This window comes from Erinaceus europaeus, chromosome 5 (genome assembly GCF_950295315.1).
Source record: "Erinaceus europaeus chromosome 5, mEriEur2.1, whole genome shotgun sequence".
NCBI classification, from domain to species: Eukaryota; Metazoa; Chordata; class Mammalia; order Eulipotyphla; family Erinaceidae; genus Erinaceus; species Erinaceus europaeus.
The window spans coordinates 83,068,520-83,094,189 of NC_080166.1; the positions used below are offsets into that span (position 1 = coordinate 83,068,520).

The following is a 25,670-nucleotide window of genomic DNA, read 5'->3' on the forward strand; positions in this document are numbered from 1 at the left end:
TTTCAGTTTCTAAAAAAAAAAAAAAAAAAAAAAAAACCTTTTTTCCTTTATTTATTAGATAGAGACAGCCAGAAATCAAGAGGGAATAGAGAGAGAGAGAGACTGAGACCTGCAACACTGCTTCACCACTTGCAAAGCTTTCCCCCTGCAGGTGGGGACCCAGGGACTTGAACCCAAGCCCTTGCGCACTTTAACTTGTGCGCTGAATCAGGTGGACCACTACTGGCCCCTTCACTGTTTCTAGGCAATAAATACGTGACCAGGAAGGTTTAGTGGTAACCAGGAGAAAGATGGAAGGAGATGGGGTCAGATTGTGAAGGGTCCTGGGTACTCATCTAAGGAAACTGAACTTTATTTGAAGGCCCTGAAAATTCACCAGACTTTTTTTGTTTTTTTGTCAACTGAAAAACAGACCAAACTGGATTTTAAATGAGTTTATTAAATAGTCAAGGTGATAATGTGAGCCTTGAAGGAAGTCAAATCTAATGAAGATGGGGGTGGGTGTGTGTGTGTGGTGGGGGGGAAGAGTCCTGGTACAAGGATTGGGCCAGGTATGGAGATTCCATGCATGAGGGTGGACTACAGAAAATGTATTTTTAAGATTACAGCAAGTAGAGTGAATCAGACATCATGCCTGATACTGTCTATATACTGAAGAAACTGGACATGGCTAGGTAGCATAATGGTTATGCAATATACTCTCATGCTTAAGTCCCCATAGTCCCAGGTTCAGTTCCCTTGCACCACCGATAGGCCAAAGCTGAGCAGTGCATTGTTTTTTGTTTTTTTTTTAAAGTATACTGAAGAAACCAAGCACAGTCATTTTTTTTTTTTCTATCTACCCTTAGCATGTAACACCTAATCAACCTCCTTGGAAGGTTGGGGGCACACACTACAGCTCACCTATTCCTTGTGTGTTCTCGATGTTTGGTTCATGCCAAGTCTCAGGATATAGTGACTGAGTCAGGAAGTCTGGTTCTGGCCTCTTCACAGAACCAGAATGGCAGAGTTCTGACTCGTGGCATATTGGATATTAAAGAAAGATGACAGCTATTGGCAGATTTCTTTTTGTAACAGTTCTGTCTTGGGGGATACCTTGGCTTAGAAGATTTTTCAGAAGTACAAATTCTTACCTCTTCAAAATGTTATCACCCCTTGCTCTTCAGCTAAGCACGACCTACCTCCACCAAGGTCTTCTGTACTCCTTTTCACTTCTATAAGCTACTCTTCAAGCCCCAATCATCCATCAAGAAGGAAAGAGAAAGAAAGCAATAGAGCAAAGTCCAATGAAGATAGGCTGGCTGCTTTAACCATTCACACTTTCACATCCTCTCCCTTCTGGTCACAGTCGCTGTGAGATCTCCCTGCTGACCACACAATAATTTTTGTCCCCCATTTACCTTCCCTTCGGTTAAAACAGATGCTCATGGGAGTCGGTTGGTAGCGCAGCGGGTTAAGCATATGTGGTGCAAAGCGCAAGGACCGGAGGAAGGATACCGGTTTGAGCCCCCGGCTCCCCACCTGTAAGGGGAGTCGCTTCACAGGTGGTGAAGCAGATCTGCAGGTGTCTATATCTTTCTCTCCCCCCCTCTTTCTTCCCCTTCTCTCTCCATTTCTCTCTGTTCTATCCAATAACAATGACATCAATAACAACAATAATAACTACAATAATAAAACAACCAGGGCAACAAAACGGAATAAATAAATATTAAAATAAAATAAAAACTAAATAAAATAATTATATAAAAAAAAACCAGATGCTCACAAGAAGTCATAGCTATCAATTCTATCTTCTGGTCCATTGTGTCTTAGTTCCTTGTCTCAATGTCAGCTAACACTTCACAACTTATATACTATGTAACTCCTCTCAGAGGAATAGTAATTTAGAGTTAGAACAACTTTAAGAAAAAGGAAAAAAGTTGAAGTTTTCTTCTCAGACACTCTGAAAGAGATCTATTACTAGTCATCTAGAGTAATTAATATTTAAATTTATTTCTCTTCACACATATTTCTCTGTAAAATTATTTATGAGGCTTTAGCATGAGCAACCATAAGACAAGCAGTTTCTGTACTATTTCCTACCAGATTTTAGTTTTCTAGGAGTTTTTGTTATATTCAGCAATGTATGCCATCCAAATCACTTATAATAGACTTTTTCAAAACTATGTGCTCAAAGCAGCTCTGATAACACACCATTTAGAGGATGGGAATGTAAACCCTTTAGTCAAGTTTTTGTTTGAAGGTCAAATATTCCTGACTAACTTCCCCAACATTTGGTGTTTTTTTTTTTTTTTTTAAATTATTTATCTATTCCCTTTTGTTGCCCTTGTTGTTTTATTGTTGTTGTTATTGATGTCATAGTTGTTGGATAGAACAGAGAGAAATGGAGAGAGGAAGGGAAGACAGAGAAGGGGAGAGAAAGACAGACACCTGCAGACCTGCTTCACCGCCTGTGAAGCGACTCCCCTGCAGGTGGGAAGCCGGGGGTTCGAACCGGGAACCTTACTCTGGTCCTTGTGCTTTGGCGCCACCTGTGCTTAACCTGCTGCGCTACCACCCGGCTCCCCCAACATTTGGTTTTATATCCTTTGTATCTGATTCTAGAAATAATGAGTTTACCTTGAGATGGCTTTTCTTTAAAGAAAATATTTTCATTTGTTTTATCTGTCCTAACAGAAAACGTACTTCTTTTGTGGGACTTTGTGCCTTCATCGATCCTATTCCCAGAAGACTTTTTCTTTCTTCCTCCATTCCTTTCCTTTCTTTTTCAGATAGAGGGTGAGAGACAGGAGGGGAGAGACACCACAACACCACTCCACGACTGGTGAAGCTCCTCAGTGCAGGCACTCCCATGGAGGGTAGGGGCCTGAACCTGTGTCCTCACACATGGTATCTCCCATCCCAGCTCCCAAATCTGGGGGAAATTTAGAATGCATAGCCCTTAAAGTCTTAATGTTCTAACTTCAAACGTATAAGCCACTATTTAAAACACAGCTGTGTCAGCATTTTCTAGAAGGCTTACAAAATTTTTTTCAGTATTTTCAGACCATGTTTTTTTTTCAATATTTTCAGACCATGTGTTTCTCTCCATCTAACATAGGCACGATCTATTCACGGATTCAAACCCCCAGTTTCCAAAGTAAACCCAAGTTGGGTAACCAGCATTTTAGTAAAATGAGTTATATTCGATGAATTTCCATGATCAAACTTAGTAAAAGTAAAGTCAGTTATTACCTCTGTTGGATAACAAAAGTTAATTCCTGATCATGAATACAACAAAAGTAGTATGCACATTATAGCAATTTTTAATATATTTTTAATTTTTTATATTTATTTATTTTCCCTTTTGTTGCCATTGTTTTTTATTGTTGTAGTTATTATTGCTGCTGCTGTTGTCATCGTTGTTGGATAGCACAGAGAGAAATGAAGAGAGGAGGGGAAGACAGAGAGGGGGAGAGAAAGATAGACACCTGCAGACCTGTTTCACCGCCTGTGAAGCGACTCCCCTGCAGGTGGGGAGCCAGGGGCTCAAACCGGGATCCTTACACCAGTCCTAGCGCTTTGCGCCACGTGGGCTTAACCTGCTGTGATACCACCCAACTCCCTCATTATAGCAATTTTTAAAGACATACATGATTCAAACCAAACTTTATCTTTTTTTTTTTTCTTTCCTTCTTTTTTAACCAAAGCATTGCTTTGGCTGACAATGGCACTGGGGACTGAACCTGGGAGCTCAAGAGCATTGGGCATAAAAACACTATATTGTCTGCCCAAATAGTTTTTTTTTTTTTTTTTTATTTACGGCTGACCCCTCCACACCCTCAGAAACCTCGTGTGGGAAAGCCTTGCACAGGACAATTCACGGGCATCAGAGGTTCACCAAACAGGCCTCCCCCAATGGGGAAATGCCAAATGTCTTCATACCTTCATCCCGACAGAACCCACTGCCTGCTAGACTTCACCGCTAACTGCCAAGATCTCCCTAGACCCCTCTCCAAGAGCCAGAACCTCCCTGCCCTGAAGGTGCCCACTCACCATCTTGATCAATGCAGCTTGTGTCCCAGATACCACCGAGACGTGTGTCTGCACTTGGACAGGCTCCCAAACTCCCAAATAGTTTAACTAGTTTTAATTTATAAAAAATTTTCCTAGATGACATTTCTTGATAACATTTGGTGTTGGGACACCAGGGGACTCTTAGTGGGACTCTAGGATTCTGGGACTCAAGGACTCAGATTCTAGATTCACACTAAGAGTCCCCTGGTGTCTTTTACTTTATGTCACCCCTGTCATGAGCGAGAAAGAACCAGCCCGTTACCTTTCCCCTGGAGGCCACCCTGCCGGAGAAGGAGAGAGACACCCCGAAATCTTGGGGTTAGTCATTCTAATAAAATAAAACACAAAAGAGGAAAGAGACAAATATTCATGTAGATACAATTAGAGATATATTAGTTTCTCTTGAAAAGTTTATCCATGTTAAGCTCCAAATAGACTTTTTAAAGTTACTCTTGATTCAAAAAAGCTTCTACTCAAAATGTTTCATTAAATTACAAAGCCCAACTCAGTCCAATCATCAAGACACACAGACAGGCATACAGACAATGAGACATAAAATTCACTGGCTCACAATTGTATTTCCTCCCACTTAGGGAGTAATTTGTAAGTAAGTACTGTATATAAACTCCGGGGGAGGATTTGCTGGCGGAAGACAGCTGTGGCTTCAGATTTTTTTTCTTTCTTTCTTTCTTTCTTTTTTTTTTTTTTTTTTTTCTGTAATGCCCTTGTAATTTAGTCATCTGGAATCACCTTTTTCTGATTCCCAAAGCAACAATCCCACCTTTTTACCCTGGACCACTACATTTGTTTCCCTTTCTTTTACCTCTGGCACTTTCTTCCTTGCCTCTCCAGAAGAGGATACTCTATCCTTCCTAGAACAATCATTTATTCATTTTACATTCTTTTTTTTTTTTGCTGTTTGGTACTCCCCTGCCACTCCAGCAGAAAATGCTTTGTCCTTCTTGAGATAATCTTCACTAGCTCCAGGACCATCGACCAAGAAGGGAGGAGACCCAGGAGACACCCTGTCTAAAAGCTCTGGCTAACGGGGTGGGAACGGTATGGGCTTCAAGGGGCTCATGCTGGTACTGGGAAAGGTGCCAAGGGAAGCTGGTTCCTTCCTTATCTCAGGTGGATGGACGATCTGCTCTGGGTCCCTTTGTGAGTCTCCATAGTGCCAGCTCCAAAGCAGACTTTGGACTTCTGGTGCATTCTGTCAGGAATCAGCCTGAGGACTGTGGGGGGGGGGGGGGGGCAGGAACTGTAATCCAAGAACAACTCTTAGACCAGTCTGAGAGAAAAAGCTGCTATGAAGGAGCTGGTCCTGAGAAAGAGTCTTTATACGTAGGGTGCATATGGCACGGGGGCATTTTTAGCAATGCTATAAAGGACAGTGAGTCAGAAAACAAAAATCTCCCAGTCTGATCTTATCCATACACTGAGGCAATTAAACAAGGCCTTTTCTTGGGGGTTGGGGGGGGGATTCCTGTCCACCTTTGTTTATAAAATCTGGTGTGGCTTGCCCTTTCAGAGGTAGGAGGTTTGGAGTGTGGTTTCTGCATAGAGCCAGTAGCCTGAGTTCTGACATGGCTCAATACTTAATTTTGGGAACAGAACATAGGAAGCCTTTATGAATTGGCAGCTTCACCCTTTGCCACTGCTATGCCAACGCCTGCCACAGGCCGCTCCCTCCCCCACTGCTGGTTTCTCAGCATTCCACATCTGGTTCATGATTCTTGCATGGCAATACACCTTTGAGCCACTGCTGTGTCTCCCTCTGATGACAGGGAACTGGGCTTAGACAATGGGAACACTGGAGGTGAGAGGTTAAGTTTGAGCACTTGCCTTACTAGTAACTGCTCAAAAGTGGGGGCAGGAAAGGTTAAGAAAGAAAAAGTAATGGGGTCCAGGAGGTGGTGCAGTAGAAAGGACCTTGGACTCTCAAGCATGAGGTCCTGAGGTCAACCCCCTGATTCCCATGTGCTATATTTAACAAATACATCTTAAAATAAATATTTTAAAAAGAAAAGAAGGAAGGGAAGTGAAGCAGACTGGGGAGATAGCATCAGGACTTTCATGCTTGAAGCAATAAAAGTCCCAGGTGCAATCCCCAGCACCACCAAACCAGAGTTTAGCAATACTCTGGATTAAAAAAAAGGGGGGAGGGGGGAGGAAGGAAGAGGAGAAGGAGGAAGAGGGAGGAGGAAGGACAATGGAGAAGAAATACTAATAGTAATTTCAAAATCATCACAAGGGGAATAAACAGCAAGATGCAGAAAGGAAGGAATGGTCAACAACACCATAAAGAGGGGACCGGATGTCATGATTAAAATCTCAATCCAATAACCGTTTATCAATCCGCTACTTTGTGCTAGGCATCCCACGGAGTCAAGGGCACAGACTGGCTTTTGCCCTCAGCTATCACCCACAGTGAGGAACAGACAATACCGCAATAGCCAGATGTTATAGACCTCCCAGGTCTCAGGAAAAATGTCACAAATGTAGCCCTCACCCAGGTTCTCCCAGAGGGGTACAGTCAATCATAGGATCCCTCTTTCTTCCTCTTTTTCTTTTTTCTTCCTTTCATTCTTTCCAGAGCTGGTGCTGGACTTTGAACCTGGGATTTTTGGTGCCTCAGGCAAGAATATCTTTTTTGCATAATCATTATGCTATCTCCCCAGACCCCTGCTTTACTTTTTCACAGCCCTAATACTTGAACTTCTATACAAACATTTATTAGCCATTTCCTCCCAAAGGATGGCAACATCGCAGAAATAGGAACTTTTGCCAGCTGCAGCCCTCCACAGAAGCCCTCAATAGGAAATTCCCGTCTAATACCATGGAAGGAGAACTGAATCGACCGCAGCAAGTCCAAGCAGGTGCGGTTCCAGATGCTTTGAAAGGAGCGACAGACTTGAGAATTGAAGCGGTTCTAAAGGGCAATGCCACTTTGAATCTAGAGCCTAACCAAATCGCGGGGTTCCCCCCACCCCCCTCGACTGTTGTGCATAGATTTCAGAAGTCCCCACAAGGAGGCCAACCACCTAGCTCAGGTTTTATTTCCGTTGCCTTGCTGACGTCAGAAAAAGCACGAGTTGTTGCTCAGCTCCTTCCATCAAGGTGACAAATTACAGCCTGGCTGGGGCCCTGCAGTCTGAAGAGTCTTCCTATATTAACAATTTTAAAAATTGGCCGCCGCCGCCCCCGCCTACACTCTCTCTCCCTCTCTCTCCCTCCCTCTCTCTCTCTCTCTCTCTCTCTCTCTCTCTCTCTGCAGAGCTAAGTCCCCTCCCACCCAGTGGCTGGCCTTTCACAGGCTGGCTGCCCGCCTTGGCACCGGCCGGGTCAAGCCGGAGGAAGCTCGACCCTGGGCTGCCAGCTCTCCTACGGAGATACAGCCCGAGTCCCAGGTCCCAGGTCCCGGGTTCCGGGTGCGCACAGCCTGGCAGTACGTAAAGGCCTCACACTCGCAGTACCTCCTTCCCCCGCCGAGACCGCCCACGAAAGGAAGCACGGATCGCCCTGACTGCAAAACTCCTTTTGCCATCACAAGCCCTAGGACCGGATCTGGACACCGTTCAGATCCGCGAGGAAGAAGCTCCCAACAGCTCCAGAACTTGTGTGGGAAGGGGGGGGGGGGTTTCCAGTGGGTGCTGGAAGGAGGCGGGGGCACGATCGGGGAGGTAGATTGGGGCAGGCATCCCGGGCGCGCAGAAAACTGAGGCACCCAACGAGAGTTTAAAGACCTTTGGTGGCAACATCTGGGGGACCCGGAGGAGGGGGTGCGGGAGGCAGTGGGCATGCGGGCGAGCGCAGTCCTCACCGGGGCGCGCAAGCGGTGGCCCTTTGTTCGCAGGCTCCCGCGGCCCTCGGCTCTCAGACACGTTCTTTCTCCGCATCTTTCGCAAAGCGCCTCCCCAGGGCGGCAAAGACCTGTGAGTCATCCACAGCATCCTTGAGAAACTGCCCCCCCCCACATCCCCTGCCTTGGTTAACTGTCCCCCAAGAGCTGGACTTTGGGGCAGCGAGCCCTGGAGTTAGGCCCCTGGGGAACCCCCAGGCCAGCCGCAATCAACCCGCGGGGGTATCGCAGGCTCTCCTTCTCCGAGGCCCCAGGGTCACCCCCGCCATACCAGTGTCCGGGCTCTCGACACTCCCCGAAGCGCGGCATCGCGCCCTCACGTCGGCTGGGTGCTCCCTCCGGGCCGGTTGGCTCCCGGGCCCTCACACCCTCCAACCGCCCTGTGGGTGCCGCACGCTTCCAACCTGCAAACAGGCCCCCGAAGTGAGCCGGGCGCGCGCAGAGGGGCAACCCAGGCCACGGCACCCTCGCACGCTGCCCAGTGCGCCCGGGAGGACGCGGGGCTGGACGGCGGCGCATGGAGACCTACATGCCGCCGCTTCCCTCCGCAGCCAGCAGCAGCATCTCCCGGCTCCCCCCGGAGGCTTCTAGGCACGGAAAGGCTCCTTACCTCGGGCCAGGAGGGCAGAGGTGGCCAAAGGAGATGGCGAGGCGTCCACCCTTCCGGGGCTCCCGCGCCCAGCCGTGCGGTGTCCTTTGTGTCGCGGTCTGCTGGCCTCGGCGCGGCGAGGTGGCCGTCGGCAGCGCGGGCTGGGCGAGGAGGCACCGCGGGGAGGAAGGCGGACTTGCCAGGAAGGTGAAGGGCGGAGGCTCCGGCGACCTTCAGGCCGCGCCGCGTGGCTGCCCAGCCCTCACTCCCCGGCTGCGCTCCTCCTCTCGGGGCCGACGCATCACAGACTGCCCCCACCCCCGCCCGCACCCCCCTAGCCAGCCTCGCCTCGCACTTACACACGCGCTCTGGGGCGCCGAGGGGCTCGGCTCCGGCTCATGCTCCTGCGGGGCGCTCGGCTGCTGTTGCTGCTGCCGCCGGCGGCGCGGGCACAGTCACCCCATTTCTTTGCCTCCCGCTCGCCTTGAAGCTCCCGAGGCTGCGTGGAGCCCGGCGCAGCACGTCACATGGTCTCTGCGGGCGGCCGCGCCTTCCCGCCTCGCAGTCGCCTTGCCCGGGATGCGGCCACCGCGGCCGGCGGAACCTGAGCAGCCGGGACGGGGTGAGGGGGGGCCGCCCGGACACCTGCCCCCGCCCCCCGGGGCCGCCAGCCTGCGATCCGGCGGCTGGAGACTGGGAGTTCTCGGGGCTAGCGGGGGGGGGGGGGGGGATGGGGTAGAGGGGGGACTTGGGGGGTACGCAGGCGAGGGGAGCTGCATTGTGGGAAGGGCGCGGCTGCGGGGGTAGGGGGGCAGGGCCCAGAGCTGCGGGCCGCGGTGGGGTCGGCGTGGGGACCCCGGGCACCGCCACCCGAAGCCGGGGAGGGGGACGCGCGGCCCCCTCTGCAGACCCTTTGTCCCTGGCCCGCGGAGGGAGGCGCTTCCGCCTTTACGGATCCTGCAGCCGCAGACCCCCCCTCTAGGCCTGCGCCGGGGAGCTCTCATTTGGGGGGTGGGGGGTGCTGAGTGTGGCGCGACCCCCAGGATTCGCGGGTTTCCGAGTAGCCAAGGGGAGACCCCCGCTCCAGTGCAGCGGCGGGTGGGAGTGGGGTGGGATAGAGAAGCACGATGTCTCTCCGGAGGCCCTGGCGCTGCGGAGTTAGCTGAGCCCGGACGCTCCAGATGGAGAGGGGCGGGGGTCGTGCAAAGCACATGGGCCCGACTGCCTGGCTTCTGCGTCCCCTTTGTTCCAGGCGCAGCCCGGTGAAGGCGACTGGCCGCCTGCTCGCGGGGGAGTTGCATTTCCGTAAAATGGCGACAGGAACTCCCACCTGCGCGCCTGCCTGAGACCCACATTGCAGCGCGCAATAGGGGCGGGAGCGCAGGCATTTAGTGACAGTGAACGTTCGGTCTCCGTGTTCCATCAAAACAGGAAAGGGAAGGTGAATCATACTTCATAAATCAATCTACCTGGGGTGCTCCAAGCAGGCATCCGAGTCCTTACTGCAGTGGAAAGGCCACCACCATGCACAGTCACATTTACAGCACTGCATCACTGACTCATGTCTGATTCCCCATGAATGCAGTCGCTGGGCTTTGACTGGCTCACAAGGTTCTTGACTAAACCTGAGACCTTGAAACGTCGAATGGGAAGCAAAATGACCCAGCTCATTTAGGTGGCCTACCTCAGACATACCTCTAATACTGCTTCCCTCCTCTGTTTTAAGTTTTGTCCTGGTCCAGCTCTCCCAATTTGCGAAAAGGAAAGTGAATAGGGGCCCAGGCGGTGGTGCACCTGGTCAAGAGCTCACATTACAGTGCACAAGGACCCAGATTCAAGTCCTGCTTCCCACCTGCAGGGAGGAAGCTTTGTGAGTGATGAAGCAGGGCTGCAGGTCTCTCTCTGTCTCTCTCTCCCTCTCCCCTCTCAATTTCTCTTCTCTACCCAATAATAAATAAATAAAAATATTTTAATTAAAAAAGAAAAATAGCATCTGTCTCACTGTCTTACTCTACAGATTATCAAAAAGTTGGGACTTCCCTCCCTCTTTCATAAATGTGTGAAATATTAGGAGGAAATCACTGATTTTAAATAGTGTACACCACGCCTAGCAAATCATTCTGATGAGTAGGTAATAAACCTCAGTAAACTACACAGAACTCCATGGGTCTGTTGAAGTGTTGATAACTTATTAAGGGCTGGGGAGATAGCATAATGGTTATATAAAAAGACTGTCATGCCTGAGGCACCAAAAGTCCCAGGATCACCAGGTTCAATCCACAGCACCATCCTATGCCAAAGAGGAGCAGTGCTCTGGTAAAAAAAAAAAAAAAAAAGTATTCATCCATATTTGTTTGGGGAGCATCATCTGATTTCAAGTTTATCACTTACCTTTAACAACAGTAATTTGCTTGTTAGCTTCTATGCCCCACAAAGGCCATATATATTATCCAGAGCAGCACTCTGCCACATACAATGCTGGGGGCTGAACTAAGTACCTCATGCTTGAGAGTCCAATATTTTATCCACTATGCCACCTCCCAGGATGCTCCTAGTATTTTTTATATATTTATTTTATACTTTTATATATTGTATAAATTAATAAGTTTGTAAAATTACAGTGTATAGTTCCACACCACGCTCATCACCAAAGTTCTGTATCCTTTTGGGAGGTGGTTCCAAGGATAACCACTATAGTTCTCACAAGTCTTAGGAACAGTTTGCTTGCTTCAGGTTGTTTTTTTTTTCCAAATTTATGTGACTCAGTTCTGTAGATTCCACATATGAGTGAAACTTTTTTTTAATATTTATTTATTTTCCCTTTTGTTGCCCTTGTTGTTTTATTGTTGTAGTTATTTTTTGTTGTTATTGATGTCGTTGTTGTTGGATAGGACAGAGAGAAATGGAGAGAGGAGGGGGAGAGAAAGATAGACACCTGCAGACCTGCTTCACCACCTGTGAAGCGACTCCCCTGCAGGTGGGGAACCGGGGGCTTGAACCGGGATCCTTATTCTGGTCCTTGCGCTTTGCGCCACCTGCGTTTAACCCGCTGCGTTACCGCCCAACTCCCAGGCTTCTTTTTTTTTTTTATTGTTGTAGTTATTGTTGTTATTGGATAGGACAGAGAGAAATGGAGAGAGAAGGGGAAGACAGAGAGGCAGAGGACAGACACCTGCAGACCTGCTTCACTGCTTGTGAAGTGACACCCCTGCAAATGGGGAGCTGGGGGCTCGAACCGTGATCCTTAGGCTGGTTCTTGTGCTTTGTGCCACATGCGCTTAACCTGCTGCACTACCACCTGACTCCCGAGTGAAACTTTTTAATTTGAATTCAGTAGTGATGAACTGAGCTTCAAGTCCTTGTGAAGTACTTCACATGTAAATGTTGCCTATTTGGTCCTTTCAACCACTCAGTATCTTTTTCTTTGCATAAACAAGAAGGATTCAAAGAGGCTACAAGGGTCCTGTTCACTGAAGACAGGACATGAACAGGCAATGAGGGGAGGGATTCCAGTTTAGTTCTGAATTCAATGTCACCATGGCAACTCATTCTTTTGAGAGACAAGCAACAGGCTAAGCACTTCATAGAGTCTCACATCAACTTCACAGGAAGGCCAGCAAGAGAGCTCACCTGCATAGTGCACCTGCTTTGTCATGGGCATGCATGATCCAGGTTCAAGTCCACCTCCACTACACTGGAGGGACTTTCAATGTTGTGGTGTCTTTCTCTCTCTCCATCTCTTTCATTCTGCAAAAGTCAGCTTACAGAGGTGAAACCCAATGAGGATAAAAATAAATGAACACAGGAGTCGGGCAGTAGCGTAGTGGGTTAAGCACACATAGCACAAAGCTCAAGGACCAGTGTAAGGATCCCAGTTGGAGCCCCCAGCTCCCCACCTGCTGCGTCACGTCACAGGCGGTGAAGCAGGTCTGCAGGTGTCTATCTTTCTCTCCCCCTCTCTGTCTTCCCCTCCTCTCTCCATTTCTCTCTGTCCTATCCAACAACAACGACATCAATAACAAAAACAATAATAACTACAACAACAATAAATAAAACAAGGGCAACAAAAGAGAAAATAAATATAAAAAAAAATAAGTGAAAACACAAACTTCAACAGTTTTCCTAAGAAATGCAGACTAGCTTAATCGCTGGTTCAGGGGTTAAATAATTTAGGCCAAACCTACACAGCTCTAATTTGGCATATCTAGCTCTTGATTCTGGGACTAATTACACAAATTGATTCTCTGTAAAACAGAAAAGAAAAAGTGTTAAAGACAAAGACAGTTAACCAAACTGTAGGAAGAAGAGAAACCCCAGATAATGGGAGGCCTTAAGAAACCCTCTCTCCCCGTGATATATTTTATCCTCACAGTTCATAAACTTATAAGTCCTAAGGCTAACCTTTCGCCAGACACAGCTATACAGGAAAAGAACAATAACTAAGGCAATCAGACCCAGAGCTATAGCCTCCCCTTCTGTGAGAATGCTCTCTGCAGGGTGAAGCTAGATAGCAGAATGGTTATGCAAACAGATTTTCCTCCCTGAGGCCCCAAAGTCCCGGGTTCAATCTCCTGCACCACCATAAACCAGAAAACATGCTTTCTGCTCTCAGCCTACAGCCGTATATAAGCCGTACCTTTCCTTTGTTCAGGGCCCAGCATCCTTTAAAAGCACGAGCTCTGGGGGCCGGGTGGTAGAGGTGTGGGTTAAGCGGATATGGCTCAAAGCGCAAGGACGGGCGTAAGGATCCGGATCCAGCCCCCGGCTCCCCGCTTGCAGGGGGGTCATTTCACAAGCAGGTCTGCAGGTGTCTTATCTATCTCTCCACCCTGTCTCCATCTCCTCTCTTGATTTCTTTCTGTCCTATCCAACAACAACAGCTATCATTACAATAAAAGCAACAACAAGGGCAATAAAAATAGGAAAATGGCTTCCAGGAGCAGAGGATTCGTGGTGCAAGCACTGAGTGCCAGCAATAAACCTGGAAGCAAACAAACAAACAAGCAAACAAAAAACTACAAGCTCTTTCTGTGGCCCATTAACATCAATAAAATGCCTCCTTGTTGACGGCTCTTAGTCTTGAACCCTCAACACCTGTGCTTGACTCTGAAGTGTTCCCTGATACTGGAACAACCCTTTTCATAGCACCAGGAGGCTTTGTGGGTTCCAGGTGACTGTTTCAGTAGGAAACGATGGTCTCCTCGATGTCTGGAACATTAGTTTGCTCTGTAGTAGATCTGTGGGTTCCACACCCATTGTCAATAGTATCTAATGTTACTTATGGACTTTCTCAAATAAGCAGACTCCTGCCCACATAGTACTAAGGCTCACCACACATTAACAAGTGCTATTGTGGGTTGCCCTATGGAACAGGGCAAGAAAATTTATCTGCTATGAGAAGTAAGGCTAGACAAGAAATCTGTACTGTAAAAGGAGAATTGAGTAACTTCAGGTCAAGTGGGAATTTTGCAGTGGCTCCACAGGGCATCTTTTGTGTGGTTCCAGGAATGAGGGGGCAGCTTTGTGAAGAAAGATCAATCACACCCCAAAAAGGATTCTGTCTGAATTTAAGCTACATCTGTTCCTTTTTCAGCCTCACCCTGCACTCACCTGGGCTGAACTCCTCTGGGGTGTCTAGTGGCACAACTCTACAACTGCAGAAAACATGGACTTTTCTCCCTAGGCTGTCAATCTTTCCAGATAAATCTGGTCTGGTGCTAACAGACTTCTTGTGTCTGAATATTGAGTGATAGAACTGAAGCAGTCTTCTGAATACATGTAATTTTTCTTGATAGGTTAAAAATCTTGATAATTTTTCTATATTGGAAGACCTGAATTTTATTTATTTATTAATGAACCAGAGCGGGAGTCGGGCTGCAGCACAGCAGGTTAAGCGCACGTGGCACAAAATGCAAGGACTGGCTCAAGGATCCTAGTTTGAGCCCCCTGCTCCCACCTGCAGGGGAGTCACTTCACAAGCAGTAAAGCAAGTCTGCAGGTGTCTTTCTTTTCTTCTCTCTGTCTTCCCCTCCTCTGCATTTCTCTCTGTCCTATCCAACAACAACATCAATAACAACAATAATAACTACAACAATAAAACAGCAAGGGCAATAAAAATGAATAAATAAATAAATAAATATTTTTAAAAATGAACCAGAGCATCACCCTATTTGCAGAAGCTGAGACATGGTGGTACAGTGAGGCCTTGAGTTCAGTATCCGACATCCTATGAGCCAGAGTGATGCTCTGGTGTTCTCTCTCTCCCTCTTCCTCCCACCCAATCTTGGGTTAATTAATTAAATCTTTAAAATTAAGATCTTTGTGAACAAAAATGCAAAACAGCCTTTTTTAGTTAAATGCATATGTAATAATAAAATCCCTGATGACATTAATAAACATAGATGGTGCAGATCAGAGTCAGCATATTTAAAATTTATTTTGGGTGGTGTGCTGAAAAATGGGTTTAATCCAGGCAAAATGGACTAGGGAATGTCTACTACCTTTGACCAGACAACCACTCACTGAAGACATTTATTGATTTTTTTTTCCCCTTTTGATCACATTTCTTCACCTGGTTAGCCCTTTTATCAACCATAACAGTCCTGAGACCTCCCATGTTTTTGACACCAGACACCTGTTAAATAGTCATAGCAGGGCAGGAAAAATAGCTCATTTGGATAGTGCACTGATTTGCCATATGTGCAACCCAGGTTGAAGCCTGGCCCCACACTGCACTGAAGGAAGCTTTGATGCTATGGAGCTTCTTTCTTCCTTCCTCCCTCCCTCCCTTTCTTTTCTCTCTCTCTCTCTCCTCCTTCCTTCCATCCTTTCTCTTTCTTTCTTTCGCCTCCACATTACTTGGCTTCTGCATTACAACTCCACAGCGCCTGGTGGCCATTTTTTCCATTTTATTGGATAGGACAGAGAGAAATTGAGAGGGGAGGAGGAAATAAAGAGAGAGAAAGATACCTGAAGACCTGCTTTGCAGCTTGTCAAGTGGCCTCCCTCGACACCTCCACCCCCTGTAGGTGGGAAACAGGGGCTCGAACCTCAGTCCTTCAGTGGGTCCTTGCACTTAGTATTGTGCACTTAACCAGTGTGCCACTGCCTGGCCCTCTGCAGCAAAACAGGACTCCCTGGTTGTTTCAGTCACTCTTAGAAAATACATGGCCCAGGACATCCTAGGCTTACCCCCACCCCCCCATGTCCCACTGCCCACCAATAGCACTGAGACAGGGGCTCTAGCACCTCTTATAGCAGTAACAGACACGCTCCTTCACACATCTGTAGTTCTGCTATCTCAACAAACCCTACTTATGCTAAACTGAATTTACATAAAAATTCCAGAATGGGTCTCTTTCAAAATGTTTATTGAAAAAATAAAAGAATATGGGGGCCAGGCAGTAGCGCACCTGGTAGAATGCAATTGTTAAAATGCATAAGGATCTGCGTTCAAGTCCCTGAGTTTAAGTCCAGGTCTCTACCCGCAGGGCAGAAGCTTCATGAGCAGTGCTGTAGGTATCTGTCTTTCTGTTTTTCAATCTCCCTCTTCGCTCTCAATTTCTCTGTCCAATAAATAAGAAAAAAAACATATAAATAAAATGTTTATTGTCACTGACTCTGTGACCTGGGTCAGCTTTGCAGGTTCCCTTCTGTTTCACCTGCCGGGATAACTAGGTATAGGGTCCATTCTGTGTCATGATTATATGACAGTGCAGTCTCAATCATTCCAGCTAAGCCCAAGAGCTAAGGTCAGTGACATTTCTGCAAGTTTAATGCCCAATTTACCCTCCATCTGTATCATTATGCTGGTCAAATACATGTGTGTCTCCACAGCTTGTTGCCAGATGGATAGTGATACCCGTCAGATGATCAGATGACTCAGCCCCCACAGGCTACATACCATAATGCTTTGTACATAGTAAGTGCTGGGTAAAGAACATATGCTAATTAAGCTTTTCACTTTTTAGAAGTTGGCATGGAACAATGGATTTTCAGAGCGTGTATAGACACAGGGAATTCTATTATATTTCCCTGTCCTGAAACAACTGTGAAAACTCTTACCTCTACTTGCTCCCACTTTGGGAATGGGGAGACAGGAGGTATAGACAACAGTCTTCCACTTCAGTAGTCTACCTTATTTTTAAGACTAGAAAGATAAGCTAAGGATGGATCTGTGTAAGAATCATGAGGCCCCCAAAGGTGGTGCAGTGGATAGAGCACTGGACTCTCAGATACAAGATCTCAAGTTCAAACCACATCTTTTTGTTTTGTTTTGGTTTGGTTTGGTTTTTTTACCTCCAGTGTTATTGCTGGGGCTCAGTGCCTGTGCTACTAATCCACTGCTCCTGAAAGCTATTTTTTTCCCCTTTTGTTGCCCTTGTTATCGTTATTGTTGTTGTTGTTGATGTCATTGTTGTTGGATAGGACAGAGAGAAATGGAGAAAGGAGGGGAAGATAGAGAGGGGGAGAGAAAGATAGACATCTGCAGACCTACCTGCCTCACCTTTTGTGAAGAGACCCCCTGCAGGTGGGGAGCCAGGGGCTCGAACCAGGATCTCTGGTCCTTGCACTTTGCGCCATGTGTGCTTAACCCACTGCGCTACCACCTGGCTCCCTCAAACCCCATTTCACATGTGCCACAGTGATGTTCTGTTTTTTTCTATCTCTCGTTAATGAATAATTAAATAAATCTCTTTTTTATAATTTTTATATGTATTTATTTATTTTCCCTTTTGTTTCCTTTGCTGTTTTTTTATTGTTGTTGTAGTTATTATTGTTGTTGTTATTGATGTCGTCATTGTTGGATAGGACAGAGAGAAATGGAGAGAGGAGGGGAAGACAGAGACGGGGAGAGAAAGACAGATACCTGCAGACCTGCTTCACCGCCTTGAAGTGACTCCCCTGCAGGTGGGGAGCGGGGTGCTCGAATCAATACTGTAGCTGCATGTAATAATGAGTTCAGGGTAAGCTGGTACAACTTTGTGTGAGGAAGTAACCTCAGTGGTTAAGAACATGGACTCAAGTTAGCAAGATAGCTCACCTGGATAGTGTGCTGCTTTGCTATGCATATGGCCTAGGTTCAAGCTCAGGTCCCCACCTCACTGGATGAAGCTTCAATGCTGTGGCCTTTTTCCCTCTCCCAACCCCCACCCGGGCTGTCTCTCTTTCTTTCCCTCCTTTTCTACCTGAAAAAGTCAAACTGAAATGGCGAAGCTAAGGGGATGACAAAGGATAAATAAGTAAATAAATAAGAACTTTGGGCCTAATTCCCCACCTTTTCTTTTTTTTTTTTAATTTTATTTATTTATTTATTTTCCCTTTTGTTGCCCTTGTTGTCTTTTTTTATTGTTGTTGTAGTTATTAAAGTTGTTGTTATTGATGTGGTTGTTATTGGATAGAACAGAGAGAAATGGAGAGAGGAGGGGAAGACAGAGGGGGGAGAGAAAGATAGACACCTGCAGACCTGCTTCACCGCCTGTGAAGCGACTCCCCTGCAGGTGGGGAGCTGGGGACTGGAACCCGGATCCTTACGCCGGGCCTTGCGCTTTGCGCCACCTGCGCTTAACCCACTGCGCTACCGCCCAACTCCCAATTCCCCACCTTTTCATCCTGACTGCTGAGCCTACTAGCACTGTAAGCTTGAGACAGTTCCTTAAGTTCTCTTTGGCTCAGTTTCCTCAACTTTAATGTGGATATAATTATATATAATTATACATATCCACCTATCATAAGGCTACATGAACTATGGGTTAATATGTATGTTAAAATAATTCACTCCAGGGGGTCGGGTGGTGGAGCAGTGGGTTAAGCGCATGTGGTGCAAAGCACAAGGACCAGCGTAAAGAACCCGGTTCGAGCCCCCGGCTCCCCACCTGCAGGGGAGTCACTTCACAGGCGGTGAAGCAGGTCTGCAGGTGTTTGTCTTTCCCCCCTCTGTCTTCCCCACCTCTCTCCATTTCTCTCTGTCCTATCCAACAATTCTTCTTCTTCTAGCGTTTGCCCTTCTTCCGTAGCCAGTCAACAGCGTCAGGTTGAGCCTGATGTAAAGTTTCGAGACCTCCTTTGAATCTGGAGAGGTGGCAGTCGTTGACTATGTGGGTCATAGTCTGTCTGGAGCCGCAGGGGCAGTTCGGGTCGTCTCTGGCTCCCCAGAGATGGAACATAGCGGCGCACTGGCCATGGCCTGTTCGATAGCTATTGAGGAGGGCCCAGTCATAAGGTGCTAGGTCAAAGCCGGGTTGACGCTTGCAGGGGTCTGTGATGAGCTGTTTGTTCTTTACCTCAGCTGACTGCCAGCTCTGTTTCCAAGAGACTGGAACAGAGAAGTTCAGAGTAGGCGTAGGGGACCAGATTGGGTGACGAGACGTCAAGCGTTGGACAGGGTGGGCGAAGATATCCGCATATATTGGCAGGTCCGGTCGAGCATAGACGTGGGAAATGAACTTAGATGATGCCGCATCCCAACGAATATCTGGCAGGGCGATGTTGCTAAGAACTGGCAGCCATGGAACCGGGGTGGAACGGATGGTTCCAGAAATTATCCTCATGGAGGAGTATAATTTGGAATCGACCAAGTGGACATGGGGGCTACGGAACCATACTGGGTGGGGCACAGTATTCTGCAGTGGAATAGCATAATGCCAGAGATGATGATTTGTAGTGTGGAAGCGCTCGCGCTCCATGAGGAGCTGGCCAGTCTTGCAATGATGTTATTCCTCGCGCCCACCTTTGCTGCAGTTTTTATGAGATGTTTGTAAAATGACAGGGTGCGATCGAGAGTAATGCCAAGATAGACTGGCTGGACTTCATGCCGGATTCTCGTATCGTCAAGCTGCACATTAAGCTCACGCAAGGCCGAGGCATGATGTAGATGGAAAACAGATGATACCGTTTTTGCAGTGCTAGGGATTAGTCGCTATTTTTTACAGTAATCAGATATCAGAGACATGTCTTTCATGAGTGTTTCCTTGAGGATGTCAAACTTGGATGCCTGAGTTGCACAGCAGATGTCATCGGCATAGATGAACTTCCTTGAAGAAGTTTCTGGAAGGTTATTGATGTAAATATTAAATAGCATAGGAGCCAGAACAGAGCCCTGGGGGAGGCCACTTGAGATGTATTGATCGACCTTCCCGTGGTGCATCCCGTGAGTACCCATTCATTGGGGAAACTGATGATCCTTCTTAGCTGACTGAATGCACATGGATCCCAGTCACTTTCAAAGCCAGCAACAAGCAGCTCCTGACAGCTTTCAAGCTGTTGGTTCTGCTCTTCGAGTCCTCCAACTTAATGTTGAGGGGCTGTCCTTTGCCAAACGCGTTCTTATTGGTCAATTGGCGATTCAGCATCAGGCAGATGTTATTTGCCTACAAGAAACACATATAGCAGTCGAGGAAGCTGCTCGATTCACCATCAGTGGATTCGATTTAACTGGCTTATGGTGTTGCTGGGGATTGAGCCTGGGACCTTAGGTGCCTCAGACATGAAAAAATGTTTGATGACTTTTATTCTACCTTACCAGCCCACAACATATTTGAAATATTCAAATAATTAAAAATTACTGAAAAACAGTTTACCAACGAAGAAGAGGAATTTAGAGCCCATTGGTGTTACTCTGGGGAATCCTTACCCTAAAAATAAATGCACAAGATGTCCACTAGTAGCATAAGCTGTATAGAGACAAGCTTTGGAAGGTAGAGGGGGTTGGGAGGTGGCACACCCTATTAAGTGTGCATAGTATGAAGCACAAGGACCCAGGTTCAAGCCTCCGGCTCCCCACCTGCAGGGGGGTGCTTAACAGGCAGTGAAGCAATTCTGCTTGTATCTCTCTTTCTCTCGCCCTCTTTATCTTCCCTTCCTCTCTCAATTTCTCTCTGTCTTATTCAATAAAAAAATGGGGGGGATAGCATCCAGAAACAGTGGATTCGATAACCCTGAAGGCAAAATAAGTAAATAAATATCTAAAAAATGCATTCTTTTTTATGGGTTTAAAATAATTATAACTATGTATATTGTTTTTAAACATTTTTAAACATTTTTAAAACTATATATATATGTATATATATATATATATATATATATATATATATATATATTCATTAGTGTAACTCCTAATACTTGGTACCAAAAAACAAGATAGCTAGACAAGTTTCCATTTTCTCTAAATTATGTATTTAGTTCAGTATTGGGGATCATATGAAATTTTTATATTTAGTTTCTTTTTCCCCAAATACCCATTTTACATAGAGGATGCATCAACATACATTTCTGCAAGCAATATATTACTTCTTTTTTTCTCCTCAATTTCAACAATACATGTGTTGCTGCAGTCTTTTGATAAGCTCATTCTCACAAGTGTGAGACAATATTTCATTGTGATTTTTCTTGGAAATTCCTTAGTAATAAATGAAATTGAGTATGTTTCATGAACCTTCTGGTTATGTGTATGTCTTCTTTGCAGAAGTGTCTATGTCAATATAAAAATATTTTATGGGGTTATTTTTGCAATGGACGTGTGAATTATTCATATATTTGTATAATGTTTTATTTAATCTATGATGTACAAGTATGTTCTGTCATCAGCAGGTTGCCTTTTCCTTTACTTTTCCAATTTTTGTTAACTTATTTATGAGGGAGGGGGGTCACAGGGAGGAAGAGAGGGGCAAAAAGAATGGGGAGGAAGAAGTGAAGAAAGAATCAGAACCTTATATTAATACGTGCTATGTTGGAGACTGACCTCAGACCCCAAGTCCTGAAAGACCAAGACCTACACACTGTGCCATGTCGTTGGTTGTACCTCTTCATTTTGTGCTATCTATGACACTGTATACTTGCTACAGTTCTATGTATTATAACATTTTTTTTATATTTCTTTATTTTCCCTTTTGTTGCCCTTGTTTTTTGCATTGTTGTTGTTATTGATGTTGTCGTTGTTAGGACAGAGAAAAATGGAGAGAGGAGGGGAAGACAGAGAGTGGGAGAGAAAGATAGACACCTGCAGCTCTGCTTTACTGCCTGTGAAGCGACTCCCCTGCAGGTGGGGAGCCAGGGGCTTGAACCGGGATCATTACGGTGGTCCTTGTGCTATGTGTGTTCCCAATTCTTTACCTTCAATTCACTCTTTAAATGTACATTTCCAGGGAGTTGGGCGGTAGCATAGCGGGTTAAGTGCACTTGGCGGGAAGTGCAAGGACCGGAGTAAGGATCCTGGTTCGAGCCTCTGGCTCCCCACCTGTAGGTGAGCCACTTCACATGTGGTGAAGCAGATCTGCAGGTGTCTATCTTTCTCTCCCCTTCTCTGTCTTCCCCTCCTCTCTCCATTTCTTTCTGTCCTATCCAATGACAGCAACAACAACAATAATAATAACCACAACAGATAGGGGCCAGGTAGTGGCACACCTGGTTAAGCACACACATAATAACCACAATAATGATAAAACAACAAAGGCAACAAAAGGGGGAAAAAAAAAAAGGTCTCCAGGAGCAGTGGATTCATGGTGCAGGCACCGAGCCCCGGCAATAACCCTGGAGGCAAAAATAAATAAACAAATATACATACATATCCAGTGATTGAAGAAATAGCTCCACTGGTAAATTGTTGGGTTTGTATATTCAGTTCAGCTCAATTCCCAGCACTGCATGCACCAGAGTGTGCTCTGGCTTCATTTCCTCTTCTCTCTGTTTTGTATGAAACTCTCTTTCATATGTCATCAATAAAGCAAATCTTTAAGATTCTTATAATAAATAAACATAAATCACATGATTGAGAATTAATCTTTTCTCTCTGTAGCAAAGTTGTGAAGTGTAGTAAAATAGAAAGCAGAAAACCAAGATCACCCATAAATAACCACTAGAAAACATTTTATGTGTAGGCCTTCTTATATACAGAAGTCTGCCCAATTTTATATTTGATGTGACCTTAAACTATGCTGATTTTCTTATACCCATTAAAAATTTATTTAGGGGGGCTGGTTGGTGGCACACCTGGCTGAGCGCACTTATTATAATGTGCAAGGACCCAGGTTCAAGCCCCCAGTCTCCACCTGCAGAAGGAAAGCTTTGTGAGTGGTGAAGTAGTGCTGCAGGTGTCTCTCTGTCTCTTTCCCTCTCTATCACCCTCTTGATTTCTGGCTGTCTCTATCCAATAAATAAAGATAATAATAAGAAAAAAATTTTAAAAGATTCATTTAGGGAGTCAGGCGGTAGCGCGGTGGGTGGATTAAGTGCCCAGCTTCCACCTGCAGAGGGATCCCTTCACAGGTGGTGAAGCAGGTCTTCAGGTGTTTGTCTTTCTCTCCCCCTCTCTGTCTTCCCTTTCTCTTTCGATTTCTCTCTGTCCTATCAAGCAACAACAATAACAACAACAACAATAATAATAGCAGCAAGGGCAACAAAATGGGAAAAATGGCCTCCAGAAGCAGTGGATTTGTAGTGCAGGCACTGAACCCCAGCAATAATCCTGGAGGCAAAAAAAAAAATTCATTTAAAGCAAATTTAAAATCCAAAACATTCCATTATATGGACTTCCAACTATTTTCACTAAATCTAAGATTTTACTGTTTTTTACATGTACATATATATTTTTTTCATCTTTCAGTATTTCTATAAGATAAAATTCTAGGGGCTTAGAGTATAAAGCAAAATGTAGCAATGTTTTAAAACTTGATGCAAATTTAGAATGACTTTCTAGAGGGCATTCATTAAAATATCAAGTACTGCAGATTTGCGCAGCACTTCAACTTTAGCATTTCTGAGTATTATAATATCATTTGCTTTTGTTAATTTGTGAGTAATAAAGAGTTCTGACTTCAATTTGCATTTCTTTTGTTAGGGGTTTATTCATCTTTTAAAATATGCTTATTACTCCTTTTGTTTCTTTCACGAATGGTGTATCATGTACTCTACTAGTTTTTACCCTAATATTTCAGTGTTTTCAAATCCATGTGTCTAAGTTCTTTATATTTTAAATGTCATAATTGGAATTACGCTTTTTCAATGTTTTTGTTTGTCTTTTTTTTTTTTTTTTTTTTTGCCTCCAGGGTTATCGCTGGGGCTGGGTGTCTGCACCACAAATCCACTGCTCCTGGAGACTATTTTTTTCCCCTTTCATTGCCTTTGTTGTTTTATCATTATTGCTGTCATCGATGTCATTGTTGCTGAATAGGACAGAGAGAAATGGAGAGAGGAGGAGAAGACAGAGAGGGGGGAAGAAAGATGGGTACCTGTAGACCTGCTTCACTGATTGTGAAACGACGTGAAACGACATCCCTGAGATGGGGAGCCAGAGGCTTCAACAGGGATCCTTATGCCTGTCCTTGAGCTTCGCACCATGTACGCTTAACCCGCTGTGCTACCGCCCGACCCCCTATCTTTTCCTTATGCTCAGAAGTTTAAACCTTTTGTGGCAACCAAAGTTTTTTCATAGACCTACAAATTAATTTCTTATACAGAGATAATATTCACCAGAATTTGAGCTTAGTTTGACTGACTCAGATGTCCTCCCTATTCTTTTTTTCTTTAATCATTTTGGGGGGTGCTTATTGCTTTACAGTGTTGTCATTGACACATGGGCATTTTCTCATCTCCTTATGAAAGTTTTCTTCAGAACACTCTTACCCACAACCAGGTCCATTCACATTATCATGCAACAGGACCTGAAGATTCTCTCAGCCCCTCCCTCCTCCTCCCTTTCCATCTCCCCTCCCCCTCCCTTTCCTCCCCCAGAGTCCTTTTCTTTGTTGCCCTGTTCAAGTTTTCACTCTGTGTTCTCCCTCCCTGTCCCTATTTACTAAGTCCTACCTGTGAGATCATTCAGTATGTGTCTTTCTCTTTATAACTTACCTCACTTAACATGATGTCTTCAAATTCCATCCAAGATGATGTGAAGGGGATGATGGCTTCATCATTTAAAAAAAAACATTTATTTACTTATTTATTTATTTATCCCCTTTTGTTACCCTTGTTGTTTTATTGCTGTAGTTATTATTGTTATTGATATCATTGTTGGATAGGACAGAGAGAAATGGAGAGAAGAAGGGAAGACAGAGAGGGGGAGAGAAAGATAGACACCTGCAGACCTGCTTCACCACTTGTGAAGCGACTCCCCTTCAGGTGGGGAGCCAGGGGCTTGAACCCGAATCCTTATACTGGTCCTTGCGCTTTGCGCCACCTGCGTTTAACCCGCTGCGTTACCACCCAACTCCCCGGCTTCATTTTTTTTTATTGTTGTAGTTATTGTTGTTATTGATGTCATCGTTGTTGGATAAGACAGAAATGGAGAAAGAAGGGGAAGACAGAGAAGGGCAGAGAAAGATAGACACCTGCAGACCTGCTTCACCGCTTGTGAAGTGACGCCCCTGCAATGGGGAGCCGGGGGCTCAACCTGGATGCTTATGCCGGTCCTTGCGCTTTGTGCCACGTGCACTTAATCCACTGCGCTACCACCCGACTCTCAGCTTCATCATTTAAAAAAAACAATTAAGATTTAAAAAAAAATACTTATTTTCCCTTTTGTTGCCCTTGTTGTGGTTATTGATGTTGTTGTTGGATAGGACAGAGAGAAATGGAGAGAGGAGGGGTAGAGAAAGACTGACACCTGCAGACCTACTTCATCGTGTGTGAAGTGATTCCCCAGCAGGTGGGGAGCCCGGGGCTGGAACAGGGATCCTTAAGCCGGTCCTTGCGCTTTGCACCACTTGTGCTTAACCCGCTGCACCACCACCAGACTCCTGGCTTCATCATTTTTAACGTCTGTTAACTCCTTTTTTTTTTTTTTTTTTTTTTTGCCTCCAGGGTTATTGCCGGGGCTTGGTGCCTGCACCAGGAATCCACTGCTCCTGGAGGCCATTTTCCCCCTTTTTTGTTACCTTGGTCGTTTTACCATTGTTGTGGTTATTATTTTCATTGCTATTGGACAGGACAGAGAGAAGGGAAAGACAGAGAGGGGGAGAGAAAGGCACCTGCAGACCTGCTTCACCGCCTGGTGGTGAGCTGAAGGCTCCAACCGGGATCCTTCCACCAGTCCTTGTGCTTTGCACCACAGCACGCTTAACCCACTGCGCTACCGCCAACCCCCTGTTACTCCCCATTCTAACAAATCTAAATTGGCTTGCTCCAGGGTTTGGTTGGTGGTAAAAGTTCATATAAATGCACAAAGACCCA

At 45.8% G+C, this 25,670-nt stretch overlaps 2 protein-coding genes across 2 annotated transcripts in view; one reads left to right on the plus strand and one right to left on the minus strand.

Annotated features, from left to right (window-relative positions):
- Positions 1 to 9,003, minus strand: part of SLC38A1 (solute carrier family 38 member 1) — a 97,622-nt gene extending 88,619 nt beyond the window's left edge. The window contains exon 1 of the mRNA XM_060191456.1: positions 8,867 to 9,003. The gene's annotated coding sequence lies outside the window, so the exon portion shown is untranslated. The remainder of the gene's footprint in view (positions 1 to 8,866) is intronic.
- On the plus strand, positions 7,410 to 13,499 carry LOC132538628 (uncharacterized). The gene is made up of 2 exons (XM_060191457.1): positions 7,410 to 9,129; positions 9,760 to 13,499. Exons 1-2 carry the CDS (start codon positions 8,436 to 8,438, stop codon positions 9,771 to 9,773), a joined length of 708 nt encoding a protein of 235 aa, XP_060047440.1. The 5' UTR covers positions 7,410 to 8,435; the 3' UTR covers positions 9,774 to 13,499.
- Positions 13,500 to 25,670: the final 12,171 nt, after the last annotated feature.

What these genes read in the sequence shown, in the direction of transcription:
- LOC132538628 (XM_060191457.1), top strand. Translation starts at nt 8,436, where the DNA reads ATGGAGACCTACATGCCGCCGCTTCCCTCCGCAGCCAGCAGCAGCATC.